The sequence below is a fragment of the Stegostoma tigrinum genome, unplaced genomic scaffold (assembly GCF_030684315.1).
Source record: "Stegostoma tigrinum isolate sSteTig4 unplaced genomic scaffold, sSteTig4.hap1 scaffold_213, whole genome shotgun sequence".
NCBI lineage: Eukaryota > Metazoa > Chordata > Chondrichthyes > Orectolobiformes > Stegostomatidae > Stegostoma > Stegostoma tigrinum.
In genome coordinates, this window is record NW_026728150.1 from 46,472 (window position 1) to 73,746 (window position 27,275).

A 27,275-nucleotide genomic window follows, 5' to 3' on the forward strand; every position below is an offset into this window, starting at 1 on the left:
CTGCATCCCATTTCCCTCAGTCACTGCGTCCCATTTCACTCAGTCACTGCATCCCATTTCCCTCAGTCACTGTATCCCATTTCTCTCAGTCACTACATCCCATTTCCCACCGTCATTGCATCCAATTTCACTCTCTCACTGCATTCAATTTCCATCTGTCACTGCATCCCATTACCCTCAGCCACTGCATCCCATTTATCTCAGTCACGGCATCCCATTTCACTCAGTCACTGCATCCCATTTATCTCAGTCACTGCATCCCATTTATCTCAGTCACTGCATCCCATTTATCTCAGTCACTGCATCCCATTTCACTGAGTCACTGAATCGCATTTGTTGTTCTCACTTGAATGCAATGGTCATGAATCTCCTCCAATGGCTGGTCATGTATTTCCAATGCAAAATTTTACCAAGTTTTGATTTTCAATTTTGATTACATGTGTCTCCTCTAATCTATAAGATGCTGCAATAAACTCAAATTTTATAAATCATAATTCAACCACCATTACCTACAGAGTTAATTTCACCAAACAGATCCAATTAGAATTGTCACATTCCCAAAACCTGATTCAAGTTTTTCTCATTATGGGCCACGTAGTTCGGAAAAAAACACTGAGAGTCAGAGAGATGTACAGTAGGGAAACAGATCCTTTGGCCCAATTTGTCTATGTTGACCAGATATACTAAGTTAATTTAGTCCCATTTGCCAGCATTTGGCCCATATTCCTCTCAACCTATCCTATTCATATACCCATCCACATGCCTTTTAAACGTACAAGCCTCCACCACTTCCTCTGGCAGCTCATTACATACATGCACCACTATGAAAAAAATCCGGTCCATTTTAAATCTTCCCTCTCTCATTTTCAACCTATTCTCTCCAGTTTTGGATTCCAGCAACCCGGGGAAAAGATCTTGGCTGTTCGCTCTATCCACGTCCCTCGTAATTGTATAAACTTCTATATGGTCAGCCCTGAACTCCAAAGTTCCAAGAAATCGCTGCCTGTTCAAGCCCACGGTATACCTTCAACCTCCGATGCTGGTAACATCCTTGTAGATCTTCTCTGAGCCCTTTCAAGTTTACAACATACAACAATACAGCGCAGAACAGGCCCTTCGGCCCTCAATGTAGCGCCGACATCCATCCTCTCGCAAGGAGACCAAAAGCGATTGCAGTAGTCCAAAAGCAGCCGAACCAACGTCCTACATGGCTGCTAAGTGATCTCCCAACTCCTATTCTCAATGCACTGACCGATAAAGGCGAGCACACCAAATGTCTCCTCAATATCCTTTCTACCGGTGGCTGTACTTTGATGGAACTACGAAACTGCACTCCAGTGTCTCTTTATTAAGCAACACTCCCCACAACTTCAGTGTAAACGTGCTGCCCTGATATGCCTTTCCAAAATGTAGCACCTCACATTTGTCTAACCTCAACTCCATCTGCCACTCCTCAGTTTATTCGCCCTTGTCAATGTCCCATTGTATTCTGAGGTGACCTTCTTGGCTGGCTACTACACCTTCAATCATTGGGAAACTTACTAACCACACCTTCTATTTTCATATCCAAATCATTGCATCACTTCAACTCCCCGTCCCACTTCCTAGACGACATGTCCATCCTGGGTCTCTTCCAGTGTCACAACCACACCACCCAGAAACTGGAGGAGCAGCACCTCATATTCCGCCTCGGGAGCTTCCAACTCAATGGCCTCAATATGGACTTTGCCACCCTCAAAATCTCCCCACCCGTCAGCCTCATCCCAAGACTAGTTCCTCCACTCATCCCCCACTCCATGACCTGTCCGCCTTCTCTCCCACCTATCCACTCCTCCCATCTCACTGACCAACTCCCACCACTGCTTGGAATTATTCTTCTTTTCACACTTCATCAGCTCGATGTTATTTCTAAAATCTATTTTCCAATTTTGGAAAAAGTGAGATAAAGAGAAGTAAAAGAAGTTACATTCTTATTACTCGTGAAATCTCTGAATATTCTTCTGTTGAAAGGCTGCCAAGGAACGATGCAATTCTTGTGTCACAAACGCTGTGAGGGAGACATCTTTTTCAGTTCCACTAACTCCACCCTAAGGAAGACAAACGCACGTAACATATCTAGTGACTTAAAGCATACTCTATTGTTGCCCAAGGTGGAGACCTGGATGAACACAGCAGGCCAAGCAGCATCAGAGGAGCAAGAAAGCTGATGTTTCGGGACGAGACCCTACTTCAGAAAATTGGTGGTGGAGAATCTGAGATAACAAGGTGTAGAGCTGGATGATACTGCTTGACCTGCTGTGTTCATCCAGCTTTACACCTTCTTATCTCAGATTCTCCAGCATCTGCAGTTCCTACTACCTCTATTGTTGCCCTTTCACTTTACTGAACTAATATGAGCCAGTAGTTTTGTTTAGGCTCGTGTAATCTTACGGTTATTGGCCTGTACAAAATCCTGAATTAATTTTGATCGACTGACGGGAGGAGAGCTGAATTTTATAGAAATTTTTGTTTTCTACCAATTTGCAGAGGGCATCGTGGGCGATTGAAGGACAGTGTTATTATCCTCCAGGTCTGCGGACTGCATCATTACCAACTTGCCCATTTGCTTATACATACAGTATTCATGATGTACCAATGAAACATAATAAACCAATACTACGTACTAAAAACAACGTTCACATATCAATGGAAAGTTAAATATTTATCATAGAGTTTGAAGGATTGAATTCAATGATACAAAGCAAAAACCAGTGAAGATGAGTGCAGGTGGTCAGCACTTTTGCCACGAAGTGGAGGTTGGCAGTTTGAGGCCACCCAGGAACAAGCAAGCTCTGTCTAACTCCAAGGGCAGCACTGTAGCTCAGTGGTTAGCACTGCTGACTCACAGCACCAGGGACCCAGGTTCGATCCCACCGTTGGACGATTTTCTGTGCAGAGTTTGTACATTCAGCCCATGCCTGCATGGGTTCCTCCTGGGTGCTCTGGTTTCCTCCCACTGTCCAAAGATGTGCAGGCTAGTTGTATGGGCCATGCCAAACTTGCCCATTGTGTTTCGGGATGTGTAGATTAGGTGTGTTAGTCATGGGAAATGTAGGGTTACTGAGGAAAGGGTCGGGGAATGAGTCAGGGTGAGATGCTCTTTGGAGGGTGGCTGTGGACTTGTTGGGTCAAAAGGGGCTTGTTTCCACACCGTAGGGATTCTATGATATGGAAGTATCTTTTGAAGTGGGCATTCATGGGTATGCTGTAACAGAGACCTTGTAATACTACACAACAAATATTTGGAACTAGACTGTCAATTCAGACATAGCATCAAAAAAGGTCATGGAAGTTGTCACCGATATAAAGCAGGATTGATGAAAATCCAGCAGGAAATGGTGTCAAAAGGCACAGTTTCTTTTATTCACCTCCAGTTATTTTGTCCAAGGCACTGGATCCTGGCAGGATTGAAACATTTAAGAAATGCTTCACAAATCACATATAAGGACCTGCACATCTTTGAACAATGGGAGGAAACTGCAGCACCTGGCAGAAGCCCCTCGCAGACGCGGGGAGGACGTGTCAGTTCCACACAGATAGTTACCCAAGACTGGAATCTCAATTGGCTCCCCAGTGCATGAGCAGCTCTAACCACTGAGCAACTACCTTGCCCAGAAGGGGTTTTATAAGCGCATACATTATTTCCATTCATAGTTGGGGTAAGACAGATCCAATCCTCTATGTCCAATCAAAATAACATATCGTAGATATCATGACAACAATCATAAATGATTTTGAATAAGTAAATCAAAAAAATAGAAATTGTTTCCAAGCCTAAATACTAGATATGGTGCAGTTAAGATGAATAGCGCAACAACAAAAAGGCCATATTTTATGTGACCATCGGTAACACTTGAAAACTTGCAACAATATAGTCACCAGTAGAGATCTGGAGTGGTTTGATGATGCACTCCTTCAGACACTGGAATGAAACTCCAAAGATCACAAATTCTCCTTCAATACCGTGTTATAACAGTGACTGCATCAACCTGTGTTTATGGGCCTGACTGGAAGCCCACACAACACGCACAAACAAAAATATAATCTAAGGTGATAGGAGAAATTAATGTATGTATGCAACGTCTTTGAAAAGCAATCATTTCTAGCGGATGCAAGCCCATAAGGAATCTCGTTTCGCAGATTATATTCATTTGCACTGCAGTTCACGCCAGTCAGAATCAGTTTTCGTTTCATGACAGATAACTAAAATGTCCATTACAATGAACTTTGTTTGATCAGAAGATTTTAAGTAAGGACTATGTCTTGTGTGAGCTGACGGCATTAGGGGATGGAGAAGGTACGCTCACTGCTGGCATCTTGACACCATTGAATGAGCAAGCGTGGACGCAAAGGTTGTAACAGGTAACAATTGTACAGGCAATATCTTTTGAGCTCCTTCCGAGCAGGCCTGGAATACTCTAAAGCTGTGCTAGACCCTCACTTACTCCACCTTACGTACGCTGCCTTTTTCTTTTCGACAAGAAGCACCTCTGCACCCGTCATCCAAGGCTCCTTAATCTTACCCCTTCTTACCTGTCTCAGAGGAACAAATTCATACATCACTCGCAACAACTGCTCCTTGAACAGCTCCACATGTCTGCTGTGCCCTTTCTGTGGAACAATTGCTCCCAATCTGTAGTTCCCAACTCCTGTCTGATAGCATCATAGTTTCCTTTTCCCCAGTTAAATATCTTCCCCTGGTAACTGCTCCTTTCCCTTTCCATGGCTCTGGTAAATGTGAGGCTGTTGTAGTCACTGTCGCCAAAGTGCTCTCCCACCACGATATCTGACACCTGTCCTGGCTCATTGCCGAGCACCAAATCCAAAATGGCCTCCCTCCTCGGCCTGTCCACATACTGAGTAAGGAAACCCTCCTGAACACACCTGACAAAAACGGCACCATCCAAACCATCTGCACTAAGGAGGTTTCAATCTATATTGGAAAAGTTGAAGTCACCCTGAACAACAACCCTGCTACGTTTGCACTTTTCAACTATCTGCCGGCCAATGAGTTCTTTGATCTCCCAACTGCTATTTGGGGGCCGTAGAAAACCCCCAGTGAGGTGACTGCTGCCTTGCTGTTCCGAACTTCCACCCACACTGACTCAGTCGACAAACCTTCCTTGGCAACCTCAGCCCATACCACCGCAGGAGACGAGTCCTCAAAGGTTCTTTCAGCCGCCGTTATAGTGTCCTTGACCAACAAAGCCACACCTCCCCATCTTTTACCACCTTCCCAGACCTTAATCAAAGATCTAAACCCTGGAACCTGCAACATCCATTCCTGACTCTGCTCTATCCATGTCTCCGAAATGGCCACAACATCGAAGTCCCAGGTACCTATCCAAGCTGCAACCTCACCTAACTTATTCCGGATACTCCCGGCATTAAAGTCGTCACACTTCAATCCAGCTTGCTGTCTGCCAGCACACTCGTGTGACAGTGAGGTCCTGACCATGTCCTCCCTACGCTCATCCTCCTGTGTACTAGGACTACACCTCAGTTTCCCATCCCCCTTCTGAGCTCGTTTAAATCCACCCGAATGGCACTAGCCAATTTCCCACCCAGGATATTCGTGCCCCTCTGGTTCAAGTGGAGACCGTCCTGTTTGTACAGGTCCCACCTTCCCCAGAATGAGCCCCAATTGTCCATGTACCTGAAGCCCTCCCACCTGCACCATCCCTGCAGCCACGTCTTCAGCTGAAATCTCTCCCTGTTCTTTGCCTCGCTATCACGTGGTACGGGTGACAAACAGAGATGACCACGCTCTTTGTTCCAGCTCTCAGCTTCCACCCTAGCTCCCTCAAATCCTGCCTGGCATCCCTATCCCTCTTTCTACCTACGTCGCTGGTGCCTACGTGGACCACGACTTGGGGCTGGTCACCCTCTCCCCTCAGGACCCTAAACACACTATCCGAGACATCACGGACCCTGGCTCCTGGTAGGCAACACACCAATCGTCAGTCTCTTTCGTTCCCGGCAAATCTTCTGTCAGTCCCTCTAACTATTGAGTCCCCAATGACTATCACTCTCTTCCTATCCCCGCTTCCCTTCTGTGCAAGAGGGACAGACTCTGTGCCAGAGACCTGCACCCTACTGCATGCCCCTGGTAAGTCGTCCCCCGGAACAGTATCCAAAACCGTATACTTGTTTTTCAGGGGAGCGACCGCAGGGGATTTCAGGGGAACGACCACAGGGGAAGGTTGGTCGAGCTACGCCGGGTAAACGTACATTTTTGGCTGAAGAAACATGTGTTTCAATGTGAGCTAATGGAAGAAGCCATGGAGTCAAAGCTAAACATTTCGACAGTGAGACAACCATTCTTAAAAGCAGCAGACAGCATGAAAAAGAAATCAGCGGCTTTAATATCCGGTTAAAATTTGTGGAATATCAGATGGAATTTTCTTATTGACTCCATTGTGCAATCATATCGATCTAAAAATGTCAACTGCATTCATTAATACTAACCAGAAACGGACTTTGTAGTAAATGGTTTGACTATTTTCTGTATCTGGAACATCCCTTTTCCTTCTCCAACGAAGATCGTACCAACCTATGGTACCAAACTCTGAGTCAAACGGACGGGACTCGTAATCTTTAAGTTCCTCATCAAAACAGTCTAATTGTATGGTTCTGTGCAATAAAAGAGAAAGAATAAACATGTTTCCCACAATTTTGCTGATGTTTACGAACAGAATGCACAAATTCAACAAGTTTGAGCTGGCATGTCTGCTTCCTCCAGCCTGTTTAAACTGTTCCATTCAATGTGAAATTTGTCATAAGTTTTAGCACACAGGTCTACTTGATCTGTGCCACCACCTTCTATTAGTCATACATGCTTTTCCCACCTTCCTGTAATACATTCCTTGAAGTGTTCAATGAGATTTTGATTTTAAATCTTATCGTCATATTCTTTTGATTCTCAAGCATCAATGAATCTGATGTCGCCGCCATTCCATGCAGTGCATAGCACGTCAAACAGGAGTCTTACTCTTGCCATGAGCACTGAGGGAGTACGGGATCATAACTGTCTCATAGTTCAGAACGAAATTCTACATCTAGGGCTATGTAGAGTCATGCAGTTAATTTTATTTGACATGCTATTTCTTTTCTTCACAAATATGCTGGATTTAAAGTGATCTTCACCCTCATTTAAAATGAATCCAATATCCAACCATGTGTAAAACAAGCAGATCGAAATTTTAATTGGAGTTTAGTGTTTCACAAATATATTACTTTCTTAAAAATTATATTTGAGTCAACATTATCATTTCATTCCCTGACAGCGGGTGAACCTACTTTTAAACTCCAATTTTCCTTCGGTATTAACGGAGAGGTGAGCCTTTTTGCAAGCACCGAAAGGCTGCACCAGTTTATGCTGAAACTTACGGAACTGTAAGTTTCACAAATATGTTCCTCTTAAACACTAATTCCTATTGAAGCAGTATGAAGCTAAATTCATTCAACTGGACAGCAAAAATGGTCAAGATTTTAAAAGCAAGCAACTATTTTGAAGTCACTCTTTGAACTAAATTCCGTCTTGGTGTGTGAGAGTCCATAGGTTCCTCACTCTCAAAGAACCATTCAAACTGTCATGCAATTACTGAAACACACAGACAAAAAACATGAATGTTAACAGTCACTAAGATTTTGAGAGTGATTTGGAATTCGTACTCAATACCCCCTGGGGAAAATCTGTTCCAATCTGGATAGTACTCACTTATCACCATCCCACCTACCTTCCCCAGCACCTCCTCCCCCTCCACACTGTTTGTTTCTGAGCTCCCTTCCACCCTCCATTTCTGAGGAAGGGTCCTGACCCAAAACCTCACCTTTCTTGAGCCTCTGATGCTGCCTGCCCTGCTGTGTTCCTCCAGCTCCACAATGTGTTATCTCAGACACCAACATTGGCAGTTCTTACTATCTGGATAACTCATTCTCACCTTGTCACAAGTGATTTATACTCATTTTCTTTTCAGATTACGCATGTACATGTATATACATAGATATACATTTACACTTTTGTGTCTGAACCACTAACCTAGAGGATATTTTAAAATAGTCTCTTCATATCTGCATGAAAGAGAAATCATCAAGGTCATAACTTTCATTTTAGGAATAACTCGAACATTCAAAGTACTCACAGTCAGTGTCCCATTTCCTTGACCAGTCAACTTGATGTGAATCTTTCTTCCAAGTGGAAACTATAACAACAATTATATTTGAGAATCAAACTCTTCATTGCATCACCAATATTTCCTTGTCTGTTTGAAACATAAGATAATGAAATAATCATGGACAGATTGGCCAACAGTGTAATTTAATGCGTGTTACAACCATTGAAGTGATCTTTAAAAAGCTGTTGTCACACAACACACCACTTTTTGAGATGCAGTGATGAACATACTTCCTGAGACGCAAATAATATATGCCGAATTAATTCCAAAGAATACATTTACAATTAAAAAGAAGCTAAAAATCTCTTTACATTGTGATGCTTGTCAGATTGTTATTCGTCAATGGAAATCGTTCAGAACAGTTGTTTATTCCCAGATGAAAAGGAGGTGTATACATTTCATTTTCACATCTTATCCAAGAGAGAAAAAAAAACACCTTCATGAATGCATTGTCAAACAAGAAGACTCAGAAAAAAAGTCATTTGGCCCATTGAATTTCCTCCATCATTCGGTGAGATCATGGTTGATCTCATTACATTTATCATGACACAACATTTCCACCAAACCCTCCTTACAGCTAATACATTCCGATCCAAGTAACATCCTGGTAAATCTCTGTTTCTGTGCCATGCCTTGTCTTTCTAAATATTTTTTCAGTCATCTACAAATTTAGCCACAGCACATGCACCTCTTTCCTCCAAGTCATTAATAAACAAGCACAAGAGCTGTGGTTCCTTCAGCGCGACCTCATTTCTTACTGACAAGCCAATCCTGGCATCTCTGTCCACTTGTATCGGAGATAATGGGAACTGCAGATGCTTCAGAATCCAAGATGACAAAGTGTGGAGCTGGATAAACACAGCAGGACGAACACACAGAAGTAGAAGGGTCTCGGCACGAAACGTCAGCTTTTACGCTCCTGAGATGCTTCTTGGCCTGTTGTGCTCATCCAGCTCCACACTTTGTTGTCTCTGTCCATTTGCCTGTTCTTTCTATTGGACATGAATCATTGGATATTTCGTTCCCAACACTTATCCCCTAACAACCACCTCTCAGTGATACCCAGAGTGATGTATCTGTCAATTTCAATCTGCTCCACAAACTCATTCACTTTGTTTCATACACTCCCTGCAATTCAATACAAGATCTTCAGTCTGGCATTTACAGCCACCCTTCTTATCTGCTGCAGCTGAAGTGAGATTCCTGACCATTTCGATACTTTTTGTCCTATTACTTGCTCTGGAAACTTTGCTGAGCACTTACCAGCTTCTAACTCTTTCCACAATTTTCCATGCAACTGAGCTCACCCACTCCACACTTTTTATTTTAACGCCCTACCCCAAGACCGAGCTCTGTATTTTGCCAGGATACTTGTCCCAAAATGATTCTCGTCGAGCCTATAACACCAGAACGACTCCCTCCTTCCCCATACCGATGCCAATGTCCCATGAATTCAAACACATTTCTGCCATGCCACCATTTGAACAATGCATTTGCATCTATAATTATGCTCACACCGTGCCAAATTGCTCAGATAATAATCCAGAGATTATTACCATTCTGGTTCTGCTTTCTCATTCAGCACCTCAGTGCTCATAATCCCTCAGCAGAACCTCTTTCCTCTTTCTTCCATATCAATGGTACCTGTGTGGACCACGATAGCTGGATTTCTACTCCTCCCACTTCAAGTTCCTTTGTAGCCGAGATGGAATATCCTGAACCTGGGCACCAGGCAGGCAACACTACTTTCGAGACTCTCGATCCTAGTCACAACGAACAGTGTTCATTCCCCAAACTATACTACCTCTGATTATAACTACATTTCACTTTTTATCCCCTCTTGAACGTCCCCTGTACCACAGTGCTACAGTCAGTTTACTCATCTTCCCTATACCCTGCACTCTCATCCACACAGGAAGAAAGAATCTCAAACCTGTTAGATAAGATCAAAGGCCAAGGTTCCTTCTGCACTACATCCTGGATCCTTCCACCTGCCCTGTTCTTTGTCACAGTCTCACGTCTCTGGCCACTGACCGAGTTTCTTCGAGTTAATCTAAGGTGTGTGACTGCTTCCTGAAGCAGGGCATTCTCTGGTAACTCTGCCCCACATGATTTGTTGATTGGTCGAAACTGAGATTCCAGTTCATCAACCCTGAGCTGGAGTATGGGGTCTGACCACTCCCCCATCATGTAGGGATAAATCATCATCTGGCCTGGCATCTCCATTTCAATTACTTCGATCTTAATTTGATTTGAAAACATTCTGGTCTTTTAGTTTGTAGCCTGTAAATATTTCTCCGATTTACTTTCAATCTGAAAGCTACCGATAATAGATTCTTAAACCAGCAGCGATCACCAACCAATGAACCTGGTTCACCCTCTCGGTCCCTGATTCTGGCTTCAATTCACCCTGTCTCAACAAAAACTGCTTACGAACTATCAGGCAAAAAAAAGCAAGCAAATGGCACCTCTTACCCTCTGCACTGACTTGCCACATTGCCACCAACTTCCCCAAAATATATATTCATTTGGTGCATTTCACTCGAGATGTGATCTCTCCTTCCAGGACGTGCAAAGCATACTGAACCATCGCAATATACTACCTTCAAAACCTCAGCTCTTAGCTTATTACTTTTGAGTACATTCTCAAATGCTTTCTCCAAGTCCAAACACAACACATGTACTGGTTTTCCTCTATTAATTCTCCTTCCAAAACTTCCTCCAAAAACCCAAACAAATTAGCCAGACATAATTTCTCTTTCACCAGGCTATGGTGATTCTGTTTGATTAGATTCTGATTTTCCAAATGTCCTGCTATTATTTTCTTCATAGTTGATCACCGCATATTTCCAACAATCGATGTTAGGCTGTTTCGATTGTAGTTATCTTCTTTTTGCCTCTCTCCTTTTTAAATAGGAATGTCACATCAGCAGTTTTCCAGCCCTCAGATGCTTCTCTCGAATCTAAACCTTTTTGGGAAATTACAATCAATGCATACACCGACTCTGAAGCTCATTGTTTAGAATCTTAGAAAGTCAAACATCACGGCAAAGAGTCTAATCTGCTTTCACTCCATTAGATTGTCTACTGCTACTTCTCTCATGGTAGTGATGGTGTGGTAGTGATGTGTTTAATTCCTCCCTGTATTCTTTACTAATAAGGGGATCCTTGAAGTATCTTCCACTGTAAATACTACCCTTTTCTCATTGTCGTTGTTCCTTGATTTAAAAATTAACCTGGCCATCTCAGCCGTGCATATAATTAATGGCATTACCTCTAAAACCTTCTCTGCCAAAGTGTTCAATAGATTGCTGCAACCTGAAAGAAGTAATTCTTCCCCTAAATTAACCGGCAACCAATTTGAAAATGTGGCCTCTGGTCGCAAAATCTTTCACAATGGGAGTAATCTCTACGGATATACACTATCAAGCCTCTTAAGAATCTTAAATGTTGAAAAAATAAGATTTTTTTCAATCTTATAAACTCCAATGAATGTCGTCTCAGCCTGCCCAACATTCCTAAGCATGGCGATTCCCTCCGCCATTTCCGAAATCAACCCAGTCAACATGAGGTGTACGGCCTCCGCAGCATTCACTCTGTGGCCGTAGACGACTTATAAGTTACCATCCTGCTGCTACTTCTCGACTTCTATTTGCGATGCAGTCCTCTGTCCATCCTAACATACTACCCTTGAACACGTGGGCTCTTTTCTTTTGAGACACCTTATGAGCTGTACCTTATCAAATGCTTTGTTGAAATCTCAATGGACTACATCAACTGGTGGTCCTTCATCAGTAATGTTTGTTTCCTTCTCAAAGCACTGTAGCAAGTTTGTCAAGTATTATTTCCCCTTTATGAAAGGATGTTAACTCTGTAGGATGTTATAGCACACTAAGTACCCTGTTATTTCATCTTTCATTGCCGGCATGAACATCTACCCAGGTTGACCTAAATTGGCAATACTTGCTTGCTATTTTGTCGAAGTATTTTTCTCATCATGGTGTTATGTTCACAATCTTTCAATCCTCTGAGAATTTTCCCCAATCTAAGGATTTTTGCGACATTATCATCAGTGCCTCCATTGTATCTGTAGCTGCATTGTTCAACATGAGAGGATACAACTCATCATACCCCTTGGATATTTTCTCTACTGATTGGAGTCATGTTTGGAATTCTGTGCAGTGACATTCACTTTTAACAGTTTGCTAAATACTACCAGGAACAGAAATTGTGATCCAGCTGCAACTAAACTGAAGCTTTCAGCACGGAAGAAAGTATTTGAATTCATTATGACCCGAATAACTCCTGAAAAGGGCAATACAATTTGCCTCAGTCCATAAAAGTTCTTTCTCCAACATCCTGAGATGCATTATCTGTATTTCTTCAAATTTACCACAGATTCTGTTTCAATCACCCTTTCAGCAATATGCATGACAACATTTCAGCATTCTTAGTCCCCCTGTAGCCTCCGTTGCACATGTGCATTGTTGGACGATTATTTGTTTGTGTGCCTGCTTTTTTGCTCAAATGGTTAAAGGTAAGTTGGTGTTCTTTAGTCATCAGAGCTATTGCCTCCTCATTCTCATCTTCCTTGTTTTATCCTGTGCTGGAATATTTAATTTGTTGACATATCTGAAATATGTGGTTGAATGGATTGGGTTTTGTAACATTGCATTCCCCATAGACCATCTACCGATATTGTTGCTTGTTCTAACAGTTATTAACTTGCAGAGTGGAAAATGCAGTTTGAAAGCAATGGAACATTATCGATGAAGAAGTTGATGCGTTAATTGCTGCGATCTTCCAAACTACAAGCTCACCTTCAATTCTTTCTCGGTCAGAGCATTATGCTGGCGCAAATGAATCGTGTTCTCAATGGGACTTCCAAAACCATGGAATTGAATTTGCATGTTGATTTCTTCTTCCCTCTTCAGAAATGCAATGTCGTATCGTGATGAAGCTTCCAAGGCAATGATTGTGTCCTTCAATGAAGGGAAAAGTGACTTTTAGATTCATGGAAATATTTCAGTACTTCCACATGCATGAAATGCAAACATTCTCCCTGCATGCTGACAAGTCCGCAAGACTAGGGCATGACCCAGTCTCATTTTACCGTATCTTTCTGATTTTACATGCCACGGGATAATCATTCAGGCGTAACAGAAATGTTGATCATGGAAATTTATCAGTGTTTTAATAAATAATGGCAAATTTTCAACATCCTGCAAGTGTATGAAGGCTCAATCTCGTGACACCTTGCCTGCTGCACAAAGACATTCTTACACTGCTTTGAACGTTGGGGCTCAAACAAAACACAATCATTACACAAATGCATCAACACACTACTTTCAATAGGATCTGGCGCAGGCTTGGAGGGCCGAAGGGCCTGTTCCTGTGCTGTAATTTTCTTTGTTCTTTGACCACATAAAAAGGAAAACAGAAGTGTATAACAGTCATCAAGGGAACAAGAGTCCTTGTAGACGCACTAACGTCAACCAGGCCAACATCCCCAGCACTGAGGCACTGACCATCCTCGATCAGCTACAATGGGCTGGACACTTCATCTGTATGACTGACACGAGGCTCTCCACATGTTCTCATCCCAGCTTCAAAACAGCAGGTGCGACCCAGATGTGCAGAGGAAGCACTCGGTGATAAACTCAAGTCCTCAATGGTGAAGTGCGACATTCCTGCAGACACCTGGGAATCGCCGGCCTAAGACGGTCCAAAGCCTGAAGAGCACCTGGGAAGGCATCAAACACTTCGAGGCTTGCCTTTGGAAGCAGCGGAAGCCATGCAGCCACACCAACACCTCCCTCACCCCTTCCCACGACTGCCTTCTGCCCCGAGTGCAACAGAGCCGACGGTAGCTGCATCGGTCTGTACAGCCGGCGATCAATTCAGCCTGAGAGTGGGAGAGTGTCATCCATATCTGCGAGAAACCACCATGATGATGATGTATAGTGTGCAGGGGCATCTCGTCATAGCAATTCAGAGAACAAATACAGGGCAAGAGAACACTGGTGACCAAGATTAGGATTAGGGAGAATCTCACAATCTTCTCCAAGTGTCTCAGAGGGAAAGAGAAAACCCAGGGAAAACCAGGTCTCATTAGGGATGAAGAGGCAAATGAATGGTTTGAACTGGAGGGCAATTGTCAGGTGTTAAACGAGAACTTCACATCAGCTTTTACATGTGAGAAGGAGCACACAATTCTTGGACAGAATTAACAGAGGCTGGGGAGATATTAGGTGTTTCGGTGAATTTAAAATTGGACAAATCCCAGGTTTGGATGAGGTGTATGCCAAGATGCCCAGGGAGATGAGAGCAAAAATTCCACTCGCCCTCATACAGAGCTTTCAAAAGTACCAAAGGACTGGAGAACAGGTAACATAGTTCCACTTATCAAAATGCGTGACAAACATAAAGCAGAGTATTACAGACCGGTGAGTATCACATCAGTAGATAAGAAAATATTAGAGAAAATTCTGAACGGCAGACGTAATTTCCATTTCAAGAAGTGGGGTCTGATCAGCGATCGTCAGCATAGTTTTGTCAGAGGGAGGTCACGCCTCACAAACTTAGATGATTCTTTCAAAGAGCTGACAGAGTGTGCAGATGGGAGTTGATGTAGTGAAAATAGATTTCAGCAAAGACTTGGACAGGGTCCCAAATGGGAGCGTGGCAAAGAAGGTAAAGCTCGGGGGGTCCAGGAAAATACAGCAAGTTGAATCCAAAGTCACAGATTGGTCAAATGGGCAGGTCAGTGGGAGATGGAATGTTAACCCTGATCAATAAGGCAATTTGGACAAACTAACAAGGCAAGGAATCATTCAAAGAAATGCCAGGACACTAGGAAGATCAGAGGAATGGTGTGATCTTGGGGTGCTTGTCCACAGATTCCTGAACATGGAATGGCAGCTTAAAAGGACAGTTCAGAAAGCATATGGCTCAAGAGCTGTACAGGACTTTGGTTAGGCCCCAGCTGAAGTGCTCAGTGCAGTTCTGGTCTCTCCATTACAGAAAGGAGGTGTTTGCATTTGAGCATGTGTGGAGGACATTCATCAGGATGTTCTGAGGGGGTGAAGCATTTTAACTCTTGGGAGAGTCTGGATAAGTTTGCGTTAGCAATAACTGCCAATGCTGGAGTCTGAGATCACACAGTGTGGAGCTGGAGGAACACTGCAGGCCAGGCAGCATCACTGTTGCCGATCTCTGATTAAGGGTCTAGGCCTGAAACATCAGCTTTTGTGCTCCTGAGATGCTGCTTGGCCTGCTGTGTTCAGCCAGCTCCACACTTTGTTCTCTTGGATTCTCCAGCATCTGCAGTTCCCATTGTCTCTAGCATCACTGTTTTATCTGGATAAGGTTGGATTGTTTTCTTTCGAGTAGAGAAGGTTGAAGGAGGTCCTGAAAAAACTGTTTGGATTAATATGGGTAGGGGCGAGGTAAAAAGAAGGTCCATAATGGGGTCGGTCGGGGGGCGGTGGTGGTAGAGGAAGAGATACATACATTTAAGCTAAAAGCTCAGAAGGAATTTCAGGAAGGAAAAGACACCCAGAAGGTGCTGGGGGTTTGGAATTCATTGTCTGGGACTTCAGTTGAGGTGGATAATCTTTTCACATTAAAGAAAAAGGGTTGGTACAACACTTAAAATGAAATAACATTCAAGGCAATAGGCCGATTGCGAGAACATGAGCTGAATGTCAACTTAGTGTGGCTTCAGTGGTTACAGACACAATGGAATGAAGTGCCTGTTCAATTCTGTAGAATTCTCTGATTCTATGATTCTGGAGCAGGGAACAGTGAGTGGACAGCACGGGACAGTTCACCTATCTTCTCCTTTATCCATCTTCTATCTGCCTCCCCACTTCTCCCTATTTTTTACAGAATCCCCTTCTCCTCCCCCATTTTTGAAGAAGGGTCTCGACCCGAAACGTCAGCTTTCTTGCTTCTCTGATGCTGCTCGGCCCGCTGTGTTCATCCAGTTCGACACCTTGCTCTCTCAGATTCTCCAGCATTGGCATGTTCCTACTATCTCTTGAGGAAACTTACTTGTTTTTGCACCCAACCTGTGGTGAGAATGTGGAACGCACCGACTGTGTGGGTGGTAGAGGCAGAAAGCATGATAACATTTAACAAGTCTGTGATTGGGCATTTGCGATGCCAAGGCATACAAGGCTCTGGGTCGAGTGCTGGGAAATGTGATGAGAATAGTTCGGGACTTGCATCTTGTGAGGGCACATACAATTTGCTGAAGGGTCTGTTCCATTGCCATGGCACTCTATTATGCTGTCCCTCAATGATCCTGTGACAAGCAAGTGAAGGTTTACAGAAACAGGTACTTTTCAAGGACAATGCCAAAAGGAAAAGTGATGCACAGTCAAAGTGCATGTAAGAATTTAACAAAGGATTAACACCATTGAAGAACTGGAATTTGTGCCAATGCACCAAACCTGCAGATGAAAATGCAGTGTCCAGTTTGATTGCAAACTGCAACAACCACCAGTTAGGAACATGATCAATGGAAATATCTGAATGCCTGCTGTTGTGATCTCAAGCATTTACCTGCGTCGAGTGAAATCCACCACCATAGTTCTGTTGCATCGTTAGCCACCTCGCAATCGGTGTTGCATAGTCAATATCATTCCTTGACAATGCTTGAAGCAAGGCATAAGCAGTGGTTTCCACAGTCATCGCAGAAGCCTGTGCTGCTTCAATTGGATACGGCTTCTCGTCCTCCAACAATGGAGACTTTCCAGTTACCAACATCACAATCTGTCATTTGAGAAAGGGATTAGCTGAGAATAAAATTTACATCATATAGATTTTTGTTTGCATTTCACCAACACAACAATGGTTTTCTGGTCAAGATCCACCATTGTCTCACCACTGATGTCCATAACATTCTCCATACTTCCCGCTCAGTGATGGGTCCTTTTGTTTGGGAAAAATAGGCACCTTCGAATGCAAATGAATCAAGATGAGGTTTAGTTTCTCATCAGGCTACATGGCAGTTATTACAAGATGTTACAAACAAAAGGTGAAGAGGCAGATGAAACCATTCAGAGCATCAGTCTGGATGATCTTCTTGCCCTCATCCTGAGGAGGCATCACAGATCTTAACTTACACGCAATTCAAGTTATTTCACGCAATGACAAGACTGAATGTTCTGGATACTGCAAATGCCATGGCACCTGGCAGCATCCGACAAACTGTATTGGAACAATGTGCCCCAAGGTCAGCACACCAACAGTAAATGTTTTCCAGTACATTTTTAAACACTTGCGACACTCACATTTCAGAGAAAGATGACCTATCACGCAATCGGCAGACAAATTGTGCTGACCAATTATGGCCTCAATGTATTCTCAATCATCAGCAAAGTAATGCAACATCTGGATGACAGTGCTGTCAAACAGCTGCACACTGAGGTTCAGTTTACTTTTCGTCAGGCTCGCACTTCTCATAACCTCATTCAGGATTTACCACAAATATGATCAGAGATCCTGAGCTTGAAAAGGAAGGAAAGTGCAATCTGTCATTTCCACCAAGGCAACTTCTGATTGAATGTGGTGTGAAGCAGAGGAATAGGAAGTTGAGTCAGTGGCATTCACTGGATACCTGCACTGGTTGAAGTCATGTCTTCATTTGAACCAAAGTGGAGACATGAATGTTCACTGAATATTGTCCAGGTATCCAGCAGAATTCATGACTTTTCCAACAGTGAAGTCAACGATGAGAAAATACAGTGAGACTTGGACAACGATCAGGCTTGGCCTGATAAAGGATAAGTAACATTTGCACCACACAAGTGCTAAGCAGCAATCAGCTCCAACAAGAGAGAATATGACCATATCACAAAATTCCATGTCCTTACCTGAACATCATCCTTACATTTTTGTTTTAAATGTACAAGTGCTATCCAAGCCATGCAAGGCTATGCGCCAGGTGTTGGAAATGAGGTTAGAACAATTCACTGCTTCTCTTTGACTGTCACAGAATCCGTGAGCTTAAGAATTTAATTCTCCTGTATTGTAAACTACTGAGGTGCTTGGCTATCCACTTAATCAAGGTTAACACTGATCTAAAACTAAACCGGGTCAGTTATCTAATCAGCAGGAGCCAGGTCCATGGTACAAACCGCCCTGCTGTGGAACAGGGTCAGGCAAATCCAAGTGAGTGATCGTGGTTGGAGATTCATTCATTGGGGGCAGAGTGTCTGTAGCCACATTTGAGACACCAGGGCTGTGTGTTGCTTCCCTGGTGCCAAGGTCAAGGACATCTCTGAGTGGTTGCAACAAATTCTTAAGGGGGAGGGTGAGCAGTCAGGGGCCATTGTGCACATTGGTACCAATGACGTAGGTAGAAAGAGGGATGTGATCCTGTGGACTGTGTACAAGGAGTTAGCAAAGAGGCTGAAAGGCAGGACCTAGAGGGTAATAGTTACTGGGTTACTACCAGAGTCACATGTTCGTGAGCTAAATTATAGAAAGATAGGTGAGACGAATGCATGGTTAAGGAGCTGGTACTGGGGCCAGGGTTTCAAGTTCATGGATAACTGGGTCCACTTCTTCGGCAAGGGGTGACCTGTGTAAGAGGGATGGGTTGCACCTGAACTGAACGGGAACAAATATCTTCACACGGAGGTTTGCTAGTGCTACTTAGGATGATTTAAAGACTGGCAGGCAGCTGGAAACGAGAGCAGCAGGTCAGCAAGTCGATGAATTGATGGCAGGTACATGTTAGGACCAACAAATCAGAAAAGAATGGCAGTCAGAGACAGGTACATGAACATGATGGCACAAACAAGCTGACGTATGTTTCTTTCACTGCAAGGAGTATTATAGGTAAGGCAAATGAGCTTAGAGCCTGGATCAGTACATGGGACTCTGATGTTGAGGCCATTACAGAGGCTTGGTTGAGACAGAGACCGGACTGGTTGCTCAATGTTCCAGGGTTTCATTGTTTTCGACAAGATAGAGGGGAAGGTAAAAGAAGGAGGTGCACTCCTAACCTGTGGGAAATGTTACATCTGCACCGAGAAAGGACATTCAGGAGGGCTTGCCCACTGAGGCAATAGAGGTAGCGTTCAAAAACAAGATAGACACAATCACTCTGATCAGATTAAACTAATAGCCTGCTCCCCTGTTGCCACTGACACACTGAGGAACAAATATGTAGGCAGCTTGTGAAACGATGCACTAACTCAGTTGTCACAGTCAGTGAATTTAACCTCCACGGTATTGACTGGGACTCCCTTACAACAAGAGTTTAAATGAGGCTGAATTTGTTAAGTCTATCCAAGAGAGTTTCTTGACACAGTATATGGATAGAAGATGGGCCATGCTGGACTTTGTCCTGGTCAGGTAACTGGTGAGAAGGGTGGGAAAGCATTTTGGAAATAGTGATCACAACTCCTTAAATTTTAAGATTGCTATGAAGAAGGATAAGTCAGGACCTTGGGGGAGAGTAAATTATATCAATTTTAGGTAGGAGCTGGGGTGTGTTAATTGGGAGGAGCTGTCACATTTGCCATATGGGAATTGTTTAAAGGCCTGCTTATGAGTTTAGGATCAGGAAGGAGGAAGGACAAGGATGGCGAGGTAAAGACCCTTGGATAATTGGGGAGGTTGTGAAGTTAGTCAAAAGGGAAAAAAACAGAAATATGTCAGGTTTAGGAAACTAAAATCGAACAGGGCCGACATAAGAAAAAGCAGAAAAAGAAAGGGCGATGAAATGACCTTGGCAAGGAGGGTTGAAGGAAATCCCAAGGCATTCTGTGCATACATCAAAAACAAGGGGATAAATAGTGAGAAAGTAGGACCATTCAGGATAAAGGAGGGAGCTTGTGTACGGAAGCAGAGGATATGGGCAAGATCCGAAATGAGTACTGTGCATCACTATTCACTCAGGCGAAGGGTGTGGAGGATAGTGGGATTTGTGTGGAGCATGCTCATATGATAACAGCATTTTGAGATCAACAAAGAGCATTAAGGTGGATAAGTCCTCAGGACCCAATGGTATCTACTCAAGGATTTTGAGCGAGGTTAGAGAGGAGATTGTCGGGGCATTCAGCGATATCTTTGTATCCTTGGTAACCACTGGAGATGTACTGAGGACGAGCAAGTTGCTAAATGTTCTTCTTCTGTTCAAGAAGGTAAATAGGGTCAATCCAGGAAACTATAGACTAGAGAGTCTCTCATCGTTCATTGGGAAGCTATTGGACAGAATTCTTAGGGATTGTATTTATCTGTATTTGGAACAGCATGGCCCAATTAGGGACAGTCAGCATGGCTTTGTGCAGGGCAGGTCATGTCTTGTCTTACTAAATTGATTGAATTTTTTGAGGAGGTAACTAATGTGATCATTGAAGATAGAGTGGTGGATATTGTTGACATGGATGTTAGCAAGGCTTAAAACAAGGCGCTTCACCGTAGGATCATCCAGAAGATGAAGATCCATGGGGTCCGTGGTCACTTAGCTGCTTGGATTCACAACTGGCTTGCCCAGAGAAGGCAGAGGGTGGTGGTGGAAACGTGCTTTTTAGGCTGCAGATCCAGGACTATTGTGTTCTGCAGGGATCTGTACTGGGACCTCTGCTGTTGTGGTATATATATAAAATGACTGAGGTGACAAGATAGATGGATGGGTCAGTAAGTTTTTAGACGATAGAATGATTGGTAGAGTGGTAGTTAGGGTAGAAAGTCATAAAAGGATACAGAAGGATACAGATCCATTGCAGAAATGGCAAGTGAATTTTAATCCATTAAGTGTGAAGTGCTCCACTTTGGGAAATTAAATGTTCAGGAAAAATATACAGTTAATGGCAGGACCCTGAGCAGCATTTGTGTACACAGGGATCTTGGGATTCAGTTCATAGCTCCCCGAACGGGGCCACACAAGTTGATAGAGTGGCAAAGAAGACGCATGGCATGCTTGCCTTTATTCGTTCAGGAATCGAGCACAAGAATCAGGATGTCACGTTCCAGCTTTAGAACACTTTGGTTCGGCCTTAAGTATTGCACTCTTAAGAATTGTATCCAATTCTGGTCGTCATGTTACAGGAAGGGCGTGGAGGTTTTGAATAGGGTGCAAAAGAGGTTGCCTGGATTTGAGGGCTTGAGCTAGAAAGGGGAGGCTGGAAAGACTCAGACTATTTTCTCTGCAGACGTTGAGGGAAGACTTGATCGAGGTTTACAAATTTATGACATGCATAGACAGATTCTGACTTGTAACCCTTCTCCCAGATTTGAAATGTCTAAAACTGGGGGCATGTATTTAAGGTGAGAGGGGGAAAGTTCAAAGGAGATGTCAGAGACAATTCTTATATACAGAGAGTGGTAGGAGTCTGAAAAGCACTGCCGGGGTGGCTGTGGAAGCAGATACAATAGGGCCATTTAAGACACTTTTATATATGTACATGAATATACAAGGAACGTAGGGATATGAATCAAGGACATTCAGAAGGCTTTAGCTAAATTTGGCATCATGTTTGGCACAACATTGCATGCCAAAGGGCCTGTTCCTCTGCTGAAGTGTTCTCGGATCTATGTTAATCAATGTGACTGGAACCGTAGATCAGAGACAATAGATTCTACAGCAAGTAACTCACTTTGGACTTCTCAACATCTGTCCACTGCCGATAAACTCCAAATCCGGGTGTCAATGAAATACTCTTCACTCAGCTGAACGAGTGCGACTCCGACAACACTATCGATAAACGACAGCAATGCAGTCAAATCATCCCATTGATTGATCCCCCTTCTTACGTAAGGATATAGGAAAACAAGTCAGCCATTCAACCCTTCAAACACTTTCTACCATCCAATGAGATTATAACTTAATTGTGGCCTACCTCCATATTGCCTTTGGTCCATATCCCTCAATGCTGTTTTTCCTTTCGGTCGAACTGAAAATTTACAATTAACAATGGATCTAGAATGAACTGTTGTTTGAGATGGGGAGTTACAATGAGACAATGCACCAATTCATCAAACTCCTTCCACAGTACCTGATAATTGTGTGAACCCTACCACCCAAAAATATTTAAACAGCAGCTCCAGAATCTGCATGTTCCCTGTCAAAATCAGCAGAATCCTGATCTGGAACTGTATGACTGTTACTTCATTTCCACTGAGTAAAAGCAATTCATCTCCTGTCCTCAGTCGTTCATTAATATATTCATACCACGTGCATTGCAGCTATTCAACAGGCCAATTCTCCACAACCCTCTCAACAGCAATTCTGGATGGAAAGCAAATGCAGCCCAAGAAAGCAACATCAATGACATGCTCGTGAATTTTAAAAATTATAATGACAATATTTGCGGATTATAACAAATCTCCGACTTCATGACGTCGCAAATCCATTCTCCCCCTCTCCCCACTGCTTGGATGTGCATTCATGATTGTGATTTACAAAGAACAGCAACTAATTTGAAACAATTAACTTGCAAAAATAGAACAGAAATCTAGTTTTGTGCAAAACCGATGCGAAACAGATAGTAGCGGATAGCGAAGGGGACTGTTGGAGAATGCAGAATATAGACAGATTGGAGAGTTAGGTGGAGAAATGGCAGATGGAGTTCAATCTGGGCAAATGTGAGGTGATCCATTTTGGAAGATCCAATTCAAGAGCGAACTTTACGGGAAATGGAAAAGCCCTGGGGAAAATTGATGCACAGAGAGATCTGGGTGTTCAGGTCCATTGCACCCAGACGGTGGCAACGCAGGTCAATAGAGTGGTCAAGGAGGCATACGGCATGCTTTCATTCATCAGACGGGGTATCAAGTATAAGAGTTGGCACGTCATGTTGCAGTTTTATAGGACTTTGATTCACATTTGGAATACGGCGTACAGTTCTGGTCGCCACATTACCAATAGGACGTGAATACTTTGGAGATGGTGCAGAGGAGGTTCACCAGGATGTTACCTGGTTTGGAGGGCACTAGCTATGAAGAGAGGTTGAGTAGATTGGGATTATTTACATGAGAAACACGGAGGTTGAAGGGGGGGACCTGATTGATGTCGACAAAATCATGAGAGGTATAGGCAGCGTGGATAGCAAGAAGCTTTCTATCTCAGAGTGGGGGGATTACTAGACGTCACAATTTCAAGGTGAGAGGGGAAAAGTTTAAGGCATATGAGTGGAAAGTTCTTTCTGCAGAGAGTCGTGGGTGCCTGAAACGCATTGCCAACCAAGGCGGTAGAGGCGGGCACAATAGCGTCATTTAAGATGTATCCAGACAGAAACATGAATGGGCAGGGAGCAAAGGGAACAGATCCTTGGAAAATAGGTGACAGGTTTACATAAAGGATCTGGAACGGCACATGCTTGGAGGGCCAAAGGGCCTGTTCCTGTGCTGTAATTTTCTTTGTTCTTTTCCTCTTTGCAACAGTTTGAAGGCTGGCTATCAGCTTGACAACAGCAGTGAAACCTGGGATTCGTCATTAGAAACATGAAGGAGTTTCCAGCATCAATTGGAGAGAGAGCATATATGAAGATTCAAGTCACTATTTCATCTACAACTTTCCACTCACACCGGTGAAATGCCCTTTCAGAACTACAGTGCACGTTAGTCCAGAACCTGCTGCACTCAAGCCACTTCCATTTTTCCACTTCCTGAACTACAATTTGATCCCTTCATTTCCTGCTTTGTTTGCTTTTATGTTTTTCTAGTCTTGAAGATTTCTACAGTACAAATTTACAATTGCCCTATTTTAGAAGGATATTATTAAGCAAGAGTGGGCACAGAAGAAATTTACCAGATTGTTGCTGAGCATGGAAGGTTTCAGTGTTAAAGGAAGGTTGGGTCAGCTAGAACATTTTTCACTGGAGCAAAGGGGATAAAAGGTGGCCTGATCGAGGTTTATAAATAGGACAAGGCTGAAGGGATATGGGCCACGAAGAGGCAGTTGGGACTAGTTTAGTTTGGGATTATGTTGGACCTAAGGGCCCATTTCCACGCTGTACGACTATGACTCTATAAAATAGGCTGACAAGGTCAAGTAACACTACCGTACCAAAACGAGAAAAAAAAGCACAGCATCCCCTTCAAATTACATCTCACCACAGGACAAGTTAAGGCCAGGCTACTACATAGAACAAACATCAACACTGCATCTCAAACATCACTGGAATTGAATAGTTTTGCATTTATCTTGATAAGTGAAACCACATTCTCTTCTCCAACCCTCTGGTACTTCCCTTGTGAGAGGAATTGAAAAACTGGTCAGGGCCACTGAGAGATAATGGGAACTGCAGATGCTGGAGATTCCAAGATAATAAAATGTGAGGCTGGATGAACACAGCAGGCCAAGCAGCATCTCAGGAGCACAAAAGCTGACGTTTCGGGCCTAGACCCTTCAGCAGAGAGGGGGATGGGGGGATTTTCTTTGAGGTAACAAGGTGTACAGCTAGACGAAAACAGCCGGCCAAGCAGCATCAGAGCAACAGGAAGGCTGACGTTTCAGGCCTAGACACTTCTTCAGAAATGGAGGAGGCACGGGGGTTCTGAAATAAATAGGGAGAGAGTGGGAGGCGGATAGAAGTTGGATAAAGGAATAGATAGGTGGACAGGAGACAGGCAGGTCAAAGAAGCAGGGATGGAGTGCAGGTGGGAAGTTAGGGAGCAGACAGGGCAGTCCAGAGAGGACGAACAGGTCAAGGGGGCGGGAAGAGGCTAGTAGGTAGGAGCTGGGGGTGGGGCTTGAGGTGGCAGGATGGAATAGGTGGGTTGGTTTTGGGTTGCGGGAGCAGGATGGGAGATTTTGAAGCTTGTGAAGTCCACATTGATACCACTGAGCTGCAGGGTTCCCAAGCGGAATATGAGGTGCTGCTCCTGCAATCTTCTGGTGGCACTGCAGGAGACCCAGGATGGACATATAATCTGAGGATTGGGAGGGAGAGTTGAAACGGTTCGCGACTGGTAGGTGCAGTTCTTTCGTGCATTAGTGACTTGCAAAGGTCCCGAAGCCTCCGCTTGGTTTCCCCGATGTAGAGGGGGCTACAATGGGAACAGCGAATACAGTATATCACATTAGCAGATGTGCAGGTGAACATCTGCTTGATGTGGAAATTTCTTCTTGGCGCTTGGGATGGGGGTGAGGGGGGAGGTATTGAGACAGGTGAAGCACTTCCTGCAGTTGCAGGGAAAAGTGCCGCATGTACGGGGTGCTGGAGGGGAGTGTGGAGCGCACAAGGGAGTCACCTAAGGGTGGCGAGGGAAAAAATGTCTTCGGTGGTAGGGTCAGAGTGCAGATGGCAGAAGCGTCGGCGATGATGCATTGAATCCGAAGGTTGGTGGGGTGGTACGTGAGGGCGAGGAGGACTCTGTTTTGGTTGTTGTTACGGGGAGCGGGTGTGAGGGGTGAGTTGTGGGAAATGTGGGTGACCCGGTCGAGGATGTTTTCGACCACTGCGGGGGGGTGGGGGGTAGTTGCGGTCCTTGAAAACTAAAACTTCTCTTTTAAATCCTCCCACCTCCTACAGGCAAAGTGGGTGGCCAGGGTATCCACATGGGCCCAAGCTATGCCTGCTTCTTTGCAGGTTACATGGAACGATCCCTCTTCCGTACCTACACTGGCCCTAAACCCCACCTCTTCCTCCGTTACATTGATGACCGTATCGGCGCCACTAATGTGGTATGCTACAAAATGTGCTATGTGGTAATCCTTTCACCATGTAGATTTCGTAATCAAACAACAACCTAAAGGAAGACAACAAAATGTGGGGCTGGATGAACACAGTAGGCCAAGCAGCATCTCAGGAGCACAAAAGCTGACGTTTCGGGCATAGACCCTTCATCAGAGAGGGGGATGGGGAGAGGGTTCTGGAACACATAGGCGGAGAGGGGGAGGCGGACCGAAGATGGAGAGAAAATTATATAGGTGGAGAGGAGAGTATAGGTGGGGAGGTAGGGAGGTGATAGGTCAGTTCAGGGAAGACGGACAGGTCAAGGAGGTGGGATGAGGTTCGTAGGCAGAAAATGGAGGTGCGGCTTGAGGTGGGAGGAAGGGATGGGTGAGAGGAAGAACAGGTTAGGGAGGCAGAGACAGGCTGGGCTGGTTGTGTGATGCAGTGGGGGGAGGGGACGAACTGGGCTGGTTTTGGGATGCAGTGGGGGAAGGGGAGATTTTGAAGCTGGTGAAGTCCACATTGATACCATTGGGCTTCAGGGTTCCCAAGCGGATTATGAGTTGCTGTTCCTGCAACCTTCGGGTGGTATCATTGTGGCATTGCAGGAGGCCCAGGATGGACATGTCGTCTGAGGAACGGGAGGGGGAGTTAAAATGGTTCGCGACTGGGAGTTGCAGTTGTTTATTGTGAACCGAGCGGAGGTGTTCTGCAAAGCGGTCCCCAAGCCTCCGCTTGGTTTCCCCAATGTAGAGAAAGCCACACAGGGTACAATGGATACAGTATACCAACTGCACCTCCCAGTCGCGAACCAATTTAACTCCCCCTCCCATTCTTTAGATGACATGTCCATCATGGGCCTCCTGCAGTGCCACAATAATGCCACCCCAAGGTTGTAGTAACAGCAACTCATATTCCGCTTGGGAACCCTGCAGCCCAATGGAATCAATGTGGACTTCACCAGCTTCAAAATCTCCTCTTCCCCCACCGCATCCCAAAACCAGCCCAGCTCATCCCCTCCCCCCACTGCAACCCAAAACCAGTCCAGCCGGTCTCCGCTTCCCTAACCTGTTCTTCCTCTCACCCATCCCTTCCTCCTACCTCAAGCCGCACCTCCATTTCCTACCTACTACCTCATCCCGCCTCCTTGACCTGTCCGTCTTCCCTGGACTGACCTATCCCCTCCCTACCTCCCCACCTATACTCTCCTCTCCACCTATCTTCTTTTCTCTCCATCTTCGGTCCGCCTCCCCCTCTCCCACTATTCATTCCCGAAACCTCTCTGATGAAGGGTCTACACCTGAAACGTCAGTTTTTGTGCTCCCGAGATGCTGCTTGGCCTGCTGTGTTCATCCAGCTTCACACTTTATTATCTTGGATTCTCCAGCATCTGCAGTTCCCATTATCTCCTGGGGGTTAC

The 27,275-nt window shown here is 44.4% G+C and overlaps 1 protein-coding gene across 1 annotated transcript in view; it reads right to left on the minus strand.

Moving 5' to 3' along the window:
- Positions 1 to 27,275, minus strand: part of LOC132207930 (complement C4-like) — a 123,781-nt gene that overhangs the window by 41,743 nt on the left and 54,763 nt on the right. The window contains exons 3-8 of the mRNA XM_059643743.1: positions 22,076 to 22,129; positions 16,785 to 16,994; positions 13,037 to 13,198; positions 8,184 to 8,243; positions 6,508 to 6,672; positions 1,967 to 2,087 (exon numbers count right to left, since the gene is read on the minus strand). Of these exons, the coding sequence (XP_059499726.1) occupies positions 6,649 to 6,672; positions 8,184 to 8,243; positions 13,037 to 13,198; positions 16,785 to 16,994; positions 22,076 to 22,081 (462 nt within the window). The 5' untranslated portion in view covers positions 22,082 to 22,129 and the 3' untranslated portion in view covers positions 1,967 to 2,087; positions 6,508 to 6,648. The remainder of the gene's footprint in view (positions 1 to 1,966; positions 2,088 to 6,507; positions 6,673 to 8,183; positions 8,244 to 13,036; positions 13,199 to 16,784; positions 16,995 to 22,075; positions 22,130 to 27,275) is intronic.